This window comes from Vombatus ursinus, unplaced genomic scaffold (assembly GCF_900497805.2).
Source record: "Vombatus ursinus unplaced genomic scaffold, bare-nosed wombat genome assembly UNPS02014830.1, whole genome shotgun sequence".
NCBI lineage: Eukaryota > Metazoa > Chordata > Mammalia > Diprotodontia > Vombatidae > Vombatus > Vombatus ursinus.
The window spans coordinates 10,099,072-10,108,855 of NW_020954608.1; the positions used below are offsets into that span (position 1 = coordinate 10,099,072).

At 40.6% G+C, this 9,784-nt stretch overlaps 1 protein-coding gene across 2 annotated transcripts; it reads left to right on the forward strand.

Moving 5' to 3' along the window:
• The first annotated feature begins 1,523 nt into the window (after nt 1-1,523).
• On the forward strand, nt 1,524-2,345 carry CCDC71L (coiled-coil domain containing 71 like). Of its 2 annotated transcripts, XM_027838524.1 has the most exons (2): nt 1,524-2,015; nt 2,046-2,345. In XM_027838524.1, exons 1-2 carry the CDS (start codon nt 1,524-1,526, stop codon nt 2,343-2,345), a joined length of 792 nt encoding a protein of 263 aa, XP_027694325.1. The 2 variants fall into 2 exon arrangements, with proteins under 2 accessions (XP_027694325.1, XP_027694324.1); XM_027838523.1 differs by having other exon boundaries at nt 1,524-2,345.
• Nucleotides 2,346-9,784: the final 7,439 nt, after the last annotated feature.

The following is a 9,784-nucleotide window of genomic DNA, read 5'->3' on the forward strand; positions in this document are numbered from 1 at the left end:
TTTTGCCGTTTCATTTCCGTTATTCAGTGCTGGAATCCTAATTTTTTTCTCTTTCTCTCCACTTTGAAGATACAATGCATTTTAAACTTTTCCCTAATTTTTTATATGATACTGGATTTTTTTGTAAAATAGTAATTTGATGGGCTTTTTTTCCCTTTTGAAGCTACGTGAATAAATGCATGACTATAATACTCCACATTGGTTTGAGGAGACAATTTCAAAGTATGAAGTGTTTTCAGATACATCTTCAAATAGAATATTTTATTGATTCAAACTGGTCACATAGAGTCAACGATTATAATTGATTCTCAATTCTCAAATGCCTCTCTACTTGAATAAGGTTATTATAGAGAATTTAGTTTTCTAGATCATGAAAATTTATCATCTTGCTTTTTGATAAGCAGGGTATCTCACAAAAGAAATGCCCCCCCCCCTTTTTTTTTATCAAGTCAGACAGTTTTTCTTATATTTCACAAGATCAACTAAATGTCTCTGGACCACTAGACCATTCTTGAGATGACTAGGAGATAGGAAAGCTAAGTGTAGGAAGGGTGGAAAGCAAGAAATAATAACAATGGCTTTGGGGATGGAAGGTGGTTTAAATTATAACTATGCGATGTCCTAGTGTGGGAGTGATTGATATTCCAATTCCACCACTCTGTTGATAGCTGAAACTTTTGGATTGGTTGGAAAGAATGCTAGGTTTGGAGTCAGAAGTCTGTCCACGGTTTGAATCCAGATGTGGCTTTTGAGAGAGTCATTTAACCTCCTGAGTCTCACTAGTCCGTTTCTTCATCCATAAAATGAAAGAGTTGAACTAGATGATCTCTAATGTCCCTTCCGGCTGTAAATCAATGATCTTTTATGACTTATCCCTTTTATTTCTTTCAGACTGAAGACCTAGGTGGCATTCCAGCCACACTCATGCTTCACCTGGGGTGTAACTTCCACCCTCCCTTGCCATAGTGGGATTGGCACATACTTTACTCTTGACATGCCATCAGAACCTACGCCACCCAACTTCGGGTGACTCTTAGGTCCAACACCCACCACCATCACCATCATGCCCAACCATCCCAGCCACCATCTTCCTAGACCTAGACTCTTCCCCATCCTTCCCCTTCCCTCCCCTTTCTGACGAGGGCACCCAATGGGTGGGGCCAGTACGACAGTGGGAGGAGCCTAGGGCGGACACATTTAAAGAAAGAGAGGGCAAGGGGAAGAAAGAGAGGGGGAGAAGAAAGAGAAGAAAAGGGGGGGAGCGGGTGGTGGTGTCCAATGACAAAGCCCAGGGGTGGGCGCCGGGCGCCATTTTGTTCGGGGCGGCAGGATATCCACCCGCGTCCTCCGCCCTCGGCGGCTGAGGGGGAGGGGCGGCGGCGGAGGCGAGAAAAGTAACGAAAGAAGTGCCGGGCGGGAGGCAACAGCAGCAGCCACCGCCGCCCCGGCGGAGGACAACGCGGGGGAGGGCGGGAGGCAGCCCAGCCAGCGGCGGCCGCAGCCGTCCCGAGGAGGAGGCACCCATGCGGCGCAGCGTGAGGAGGCGGCGGCGGCGGCCCCAGGCAGCCCCGGCGGCGGCCGCGGGCGGCGGCAGCGGCGGCGCCCGGGCCAGAGGAGGGGACGGGCTGGCGGCGGAGCGGGAGGAGAAGGTGGTGTACTCGCGCTCGCAGCTGTCCCTGGCCGGCAGCACCAAGGCGCTGGGCGACGCCTTCAAGCTCTTCATGCCCCGCAGCACCGAGTTCATGAGCTCGGACGCCGAGCTCTGGAGCTTCCTCTGCAGCCTCAAGCACCAGTTCTCCCCGCATATCCTCCGCAGCAAGGACGTCTACGGCTACTCGTCCTGCCGGGCCCTGGTCCCGGACCCCCCGGGACCCCCGGCCGCCGCCAACAGCCACCCCGCTCGCCGGGGGGAGCCGCCGTCGTCGCTGCTGCCGTCGCCGCCGTCCCGCCGGCCGGCCCCCGGAGCGGCCACCAGGAGGAGGCGCCGAGGAGCCGGAGCCGCGGCCGCCCGGAGAGTCAGGAAGCTGCCGCCGCTGCCCCAGCAGCCCCCGCCCGCGCCCCCGCCGCCGCCGCTGCCCCCGCCGCCGCCCCCCGGCCTGCCCGCGCCCCCGTGCTCGCCCCAGCTGCCGCCGCTGCCCCACGCGGGCCGCTTCGGCGGCCGGACCCTGGAGGAGATCTGGAGAGCCGCCACGCCGGTGCTGACCACCTTCCCCACCATCCGCGTCGGCCACGACGTGTGGGGCGAGCGGAGCCTGGCGGCGGCGCGGCGCAGAGCCCAGCAGGTCCTGCGAGTCAACCTGGAGCCCGTGGTGAGGCTCCGCCGCTTCCCGGTGGCCACGTCCTGAGACTGGCCCGCGGACCGGCCCCCCGGCCCGCCGCCGACCCCTCCGCAGTTCCCGCCGCCGTCCCTCTCCCCGTGCGCCGGCCGCGAGCGGGGCGCCCTTCGCTTCCACTTCGTGGGACCCCCGCCGCCGTCCTTCTCCACTTTTCACCCCGAGGAGTCGATGCCTCCCGCCGCCGCCGCCGCCTCCCCCGCCTCCCCTGGGGACTGAGCTTCCGCCAGGAGAAATGAACAAGTGTCAGTCTAGTGTTTACAATTCCGGCCTGGACCGCGTCCCCTTAGTGCACTTTATGGGCAAAGAAGGTTCATCTGATTGCTTCTCTCCGCACCCCCGCTCCCCGTCCCGGGATGAAGGACTACCCGGCTCTCGCTCCTCTTCGTCCTCACCTGGATCCCGCAGGATGGAGGAGACACACCTGGACTCGCCAAGGGGCAGGACCACATCCTTCCCCCAGCCCTCACCCCAGACTCAGAAGTCGCCTGGACTCTAGGGGGCAGATCCGTTTTCTCCCTTTTGGACTCTACCTCACTGGTCTGGAGGTCCACCGAAGAAGTCATTATTGTTCCAAAGGAATTTTGTTTCATGCTTGTATAATAAAGCCAGATTTTACTTAGCTTATTTTTTTTCCACCACCGCCACTACCGCCACCCCTCTTTCTGGACGGAGGTTTATGGATGTTTCGTGGTATTGCACTAGTATGTGCTCAGGGTATTCTGAATCCCATGTGTTCCCCAGTTTTTACTGGCTCCTGGAGCTTTGACCTAAGTATACGTTTTTAAAAGGTTCAGGGCTTTTATGACTGTTATTGGTGCAAGGATTTGTATGGCTTTGAGCTTCATGGGCTCAGTGATTATAAAGAGTCACAAAATAGAACTGTTTAAACATTTTTTAGTCATTTTAAAAATTTTTATATCTGAATTAAGTTTGTATTTACTGAGCACCTGAAGATAATGGTTGCATACTGATTTTTTTATACCATTTTGTTTAGAAAAAGCTGACTTGTTAAATTCAGTTAAAATGAATAAAAATTAAAATGTGTTGAAACAACATGGTTGTGATGAAAAATGAACTAATTTTTAAAGAACCTATTGTTGGTTACACGGATGATATATGGCACCAAACGAAACTGGAGGTATATTGGCCTGGGTCCACGTACTAGTCTAGCATACAAATTCGGCAAGATTATTCCGAGCAGGAGGATTTGTAAATGAGAAATGAATGTGTATGAGTTCAAATTCTTATTAAAATGGTAGGCAGAATACACAAAATAATTTTACAACTTGAACAGTAATGACCAAGAGGGATGGGAGCATTTCTTGCTATTTAGTAACTGGTTGTAATTTAAATTGGGCCAAATAGCTGCTTTTTATTTTTTTGGTTATTAGATAACAAGAGATGCCCAACCTAGCAGTCATCACTTTTTTTTCTTCCAAAAAAATCCCTCGACATTATGACAAAAACAAGTTGTTGATCTTGTGTTTAAGATAAAAGTTTGGATTCCTCTTTCCCGACATAATTATCTGCAGTTCTGGTCTTTTTCTGTCAGCCTAAGACCATAATAACCAATAGGCTAGCCACATTTAATGCTAACCCTTCAATTACTGTTTTATATTAGTGTTTATACTCTGGCCAAATGTGGGATTCTAGATTATCCAAGTGCCTTTGGTAATGGTGGCAGCAAGACTTAATGGTTTGTAGCCCATGGTGCCATAACCAGTTATCACTGCAATACCTAAAGGGTCAAGTAGTGTTTTTTTGTACCACTATCTTTCAAGATTTTAATTATTCTGCCATGAAAAAATCCATTCCAGGCATGGAACATGGCATACGAAATCCTCAATATTGAGGTTTAACTCTGCTTGGCAGCTTCTTAGGGAGTATAAGGAAAGAGTTGCATTTTTGACTTTTATATTCCTAGAACTCATATTGGCTTAGCTTTTGAAATGAGATCTTGCAGATTCAATAGTCCATAGTATTTTTTTTTTTTTTTTGTGAATGTTTTTTCTTGTGTAAAAAAATGACTTCATGCCAGTTTTTTCATCAATCTTCTCATGGTCCGTAATTCACTTATTCCATGACTTTTTTTTAATCAATACAGTCACATGCGTAAATAAAAGTGAATAATTTATTAGAAGATGAAGAAATGTTAAAGTATAACTATTATGGAAGCCTAGATTTATATTTTGGGTTACAAGTTTTCATATCTAGTTGTATTTCTGATGCGTAGTATTCCTTTTGGAGAACCTAATATTAATTTTTAGGTATGTGGAAAAACATGTTTGTACTACATCATTGATGCCATTTTGTGTAGTTTTATAAGATTTTAAGTTTTAAAAACATACCTAATGGCCATATTAGGATGTAACTGCAGTCTATAGATTATCCAGATATTTCCTAGATGATTGTGAAGTCAGAGTTCTCTTGGAGGATGAATTTTATAATTCTTGCTCAGCACATAACTATGAAACAACAGTTGACACCATGTATTTATTTTGAATAAGGTTCTTAATTTCTTTTCCTCTTATGCTTTTGAAATTTAGTAAATTTTTGACTTACATAAATGCTTCCCTAGATTTTTCTTTGTTTCAGTTGGATGTAATTGCCCATCCTGAGTCCAATATGTAATTTATATGATCTCACAAAACAATGCCATTTCTAGTTTGTGAAGTATGGTGTGAATTTTTTTTAATTTTTTCCAAGTTCTTTTTTTTAAATAAAGCCAATGTAATTTCTAAAATACGAAGAAGCCTCTAATGTAGTTGATAAGTACAATATTTTTGGCAACTGTGTGGAAGGTAAATCTTAGCACAATGGCCTTTATTGGCAAGGGAGGGTAGAGCACTCATTTACCACCACCGTCTAAAGTAAATAAGTAGTTCAGCTTGTATAAAATATTTTAGCAACCTTAAATCCCATGATTCTCATTTGTTCTCTTGCCTTCTCTTATCTTTACATCTCACATGGCACAAATGGAGTGTAAGCTAGAAAGGAATTTACCAACTTTTCTTGCCATATTTTTTTGAGTGCCTAAGTATGATGGGTGCTTTAAATAACATTTAGATTCTTTATTTTCACTTTGACCCTACTTCCTGCCAACCAGCATCCTACTTCCCTGACTAGAAACCTATAAACTGATGATTGTTGAGGGCATACTTCCTTGTTGATAACTGAGTGTTGCTGTTGTGGTGTGTAATTACTTTGTCCAATTTGAACACTCTATGGGACATGTGTTACTTTGATGCTGGTGGCTGATAGCTCTTGACCCAATGTGTAAATCATAGGATTATTTTTTTTCTGAGAACTCCTAAATAGAGATACATTTTAAAATATTTGAATACAAAAAGTTCAAGTAATTATGAAATTCATTGTAGATTTTTAAAAATCAGTGTTGCCACAGCAGTCTTGAATTTGATGGTTTTTAATGGAGATATATAAAATACTTGCTTTAGATTGGTGTGTTTAAAGCCTTTTATATAGACTGTTATGTCTTAAGTGCATTAGAAAGCAATTGTTCGTTATGGGACTGAAGTGTTTCCCTGGACAGTTCTATTTGATGTGGATATGATCAAGGTTTATAATCTGGTTGTATTTTGCTCTTTAATTTATTGACTGTAAATAAATTTTAGAGAATACTCTGTCTAGTTTCAGTGTCCATTACTAATGTTGATAAAAGTTTTTTGGGGGATTGTGTTGGCATGTGAACTAGAAAAATTTTATATGAAAATGATATAAGCTTTCCATCGACAACTTTAAATTTATGGAAGCCTTCAAATAGGCACTTTAATGCCTTGCTCTGTATATTTATTCTCCTGTTCCTCTTTTCTACTGATTTCATGTGCCCTAAGGCAAGTTTTTTGAAGTAATAATTCCTCCATGTTATTTTATCCAGAGTGTATGTGCTTCGTTTCTAGGAACCACCTTATTCCTCACTACTGAAGCATTTTTCCCAGGCTATTTTTGATTGACAAAAGGATGCATTCAGTCTTCCATATCTGTTGCTAAAGAGTGTTTTCAAAGTGCATCAAAATGATTCACTCATCAATGAATCTCATCTGCTGTGGGAAATTTAATTCAATACACATGTATTTCTTCCTTTCTATGTAGCACTGTCCTAGAGGGTGAGAGTGATGGAAAGATTGGATAAGACAATTGCTGTCCTCTTGGAGCTTCCATTTCTAATAGCAGAATTTGATACAAGTATAAATAACTATACTATTTTTTAAGTACTTTAGTGAGGTGAATCAAAGTTCTATGAAAACCTTGCCTCTGCTGGTAATCAGGTCTCCTATTCTTGACTGGGAAAATTGGTGACAGATTAGTCTCCCACAGCAGAAGTAGAAGCTCTATTCCATAGCATAGGGATAGGATCCAAAGTTCCCATTATAGTTTAGTAAGGTGATAATAAATAATTACATAGTCTTTATACTGTATAGGAAAATGGCAAGACTTGTTTGCAGTATGCCATATTGAGTTATATATTAGACTTTGGATTTGACTGTGTACCTGAGCTCCTCCTCAATACTCAGCTGTGACGATAAGCTTGGGTATATGATAGTCAACCCAGCCAGAAAGTAAGGAAAAATAAAAGATATGATGGGAAAATGAAACAGTTATAGACACCTAGAAGCAGTTAATGAAATGGCAACTTATAAAGGAGTCTGGTTTTTTCTTTTCCCTGTAAGTGTACCAGGTATCCAAGCTTAGTTAAAAATGTAGATCATGATGTTTGTTACGTTTGGGTTCCATTCATATAACATCATGTAGACCTTCCTAATGGAAACTGCAGCTCACAATTTCTCTGCAAACCGTTTAAAGTATGCTGTAATGTTTTCTAAGCAATACTTACAGAGTTGGTAAATGGTAGGTTAAAGTTAGAAAGCCAAAGATGTGAATAATAGACTGTAAAACTTTTGCTCTATTTATATTTCCTATTTTGAATTTGACTATGTTCATTTAAATGTTTCTTTAGGACCATGTTGTTTTAATTCATGTGTACCTTACCAAGTGGTCAACATTAGTACCTACAAATTATGTACTTCTCTACAGGAATGTTCAAGGAGCCAGTTCAAATAGGATATCCAATTGTTAAATTTTCAGTGTGAGCATTTATACTTCAGAAATCAGCAAACACTACAAATCAGTTTTTTGATTTATTTGTTGATGTCCAGATTTAAAGCAATGGAGAAAATGTTGATAATTCAGTATATCCCTGCTTCTCTATTAAGATAACTAAGATGATTAGACTAGTTCTTTTTGCAAGAGCATAAAATCATTACTAAGAAATAAAATAGCTCAATATTTAAAGTAATGATTTAAATGTACATTTTAATACTTTGGGTATAAAACTTGCAATTCAACTTTGTTCTTTAATAGCACAAGGAAAAATGAGCACGTTTTGTCTTGATGAGCATTCCTAAGTTACAGTAGCTAAACTTAATGCAGAGAAAAGTTTCCCAGAAAAGCTTTATGTGGAAGTTATCCAGAAGCAAATTGAGCTTGATTATAGATTTCACAAAAGCAGTATCCTTTTACTTTCGATACTCCCTTCTATCTTGGTAAATGCCATTCTAGACCATGATCCTTCAAGTCTGACACAAGGATAAAGATAATGGCAAGGACTATAGTTAGCATAGCAAATGTTGTCTATGCAAGCATTCTGCTAGGTTTAGGAGTCAGTCCTCTTTTGCTATGGAATGTCTGCACTTGAAGATTTTAGTTTAAGAATCTTTCCAGTGGTGAAATAAACTGCCTACGGTATTTATTTTCTTTCTAGCTCTATGAAGATTATTTTCAAGTACATAGTTGTTTTTGACTTTTAAATGCCAGTCAGGAATAGAAAGCATTAGACTGTGTTCTAGTCCCAGTTCTGTTGCTAATGAGTTGTGTGACACTGAATAAATCATTTAACTTCTTTGGACATCAATTTCTTCATCTGTAAAATAAGGGCTTTCAGCTAAATGATCTGTAGGCTCCCTCAGTTATAAAAAAACTGATTCTTCAAAACATTCATAAAGCTAATGCCTGAGGTTTATGATAAACCTTTTTGGTTTTTAGTTTGTGAAACATAAACTTAAAGTTTCAGTGATTCACTTATAAAACAGCTAGCAATTGTTTCTATTTATAAAAACAGCCTCATAAATGTATGTTACACTACTTTTGTTAATCATCACTACTAATTTTTAATTACTGGTGTTATTTTGGTAGAAAAGTTTTTTCTGATTAAAATCTCAAAAGCAAGTTTGATCAATCTTTTTAAAGCACCTTTAAAATAGAAAAAGTGAGAAACTCTTATTAGATCCATATTCCTTTTCCTTGAAGTGCCAACAGCATTAAATTACATATATGCACTGGACCTTGGACTTATTTCAACAGTAGTATTTGTAATTATCGTGATCATGTTGAGCACAAGCTTTCTTCCTAATGTAGTTTTGCTTTACTTAATATTTGTTTTTTTTAATGAAGGAATGAATATGGAATCACCAGGGAGTAAAGTTGTGCCATAACAGAAAGTGTATTGGATTAGAAATCATGAGATGTGGGTTTTTTAGCCTTGACTCTTTTGCTTCTATGTTACCTTTTTTGTAAATTGTTGATGGTATTTGTTCCTTCTTACTTTGGTGATACCCTAGATGACAAAAAATTAAAGTCTATTAATATTTTCTGCTTTATATTATTTTAGATTAAATATTAACTTTTAAAGATCATTAACTTATCTAAATCTTAGAATCTTGAAGGTTAGTATATTTGGAGGAAATATTCTGTAGTGAACTATTGTGAGATAAATGCTTTTTTCATAATGATCAAACAACTACCTTACAAACTCTTGAATAACCTTCAGGGTATTGTTTCCAAATTGAAGGTTGGAACATTCTAAATGGATTTCTTTTGAATTATCTTATTCTGTAGAAATCCAGCCTTGACTATGTCCATTGGGGTTTTTGGTGAGGTGAAATAGGGCAACATCAGAATGCCAAATATAAGTAAATAAAAACAACCCATATTCTTGAACATCAGCTTTAAATAACTTATCTGATTGATAGGTTATAGGCTGCAGGCAAACAGTTAATTTACTTGGTGTAAAGAATGGAGTCTTCAAAGTGATTTTGAGAGGCAGGATCAAAGATTTTGATTAGAGTTGGAAGAGACTTTGGAGGTTATTGAGTCTAACACCTTCATTTTACAGATGGATAAACTGAGACCCCAAGGAGGTTAAATGACTTGCCTAGGATCACACAGCTAGTAACTTCAAACTTGGGACTTCCTGACTCCAAGTTCAATGTTCTATCAAGTGTGCCAAGCTGCTTCTCGGTACATTACATTGCCTTTCAGTTAAAGAGCCACAACTGACTGCAGGTAGTAATAGCATTTTTTCTTTTCTTAACCATACATAATTGTTACAAGTGTTTCATTTGGTGATTATTTTCTCAATTATTAAGAATTTA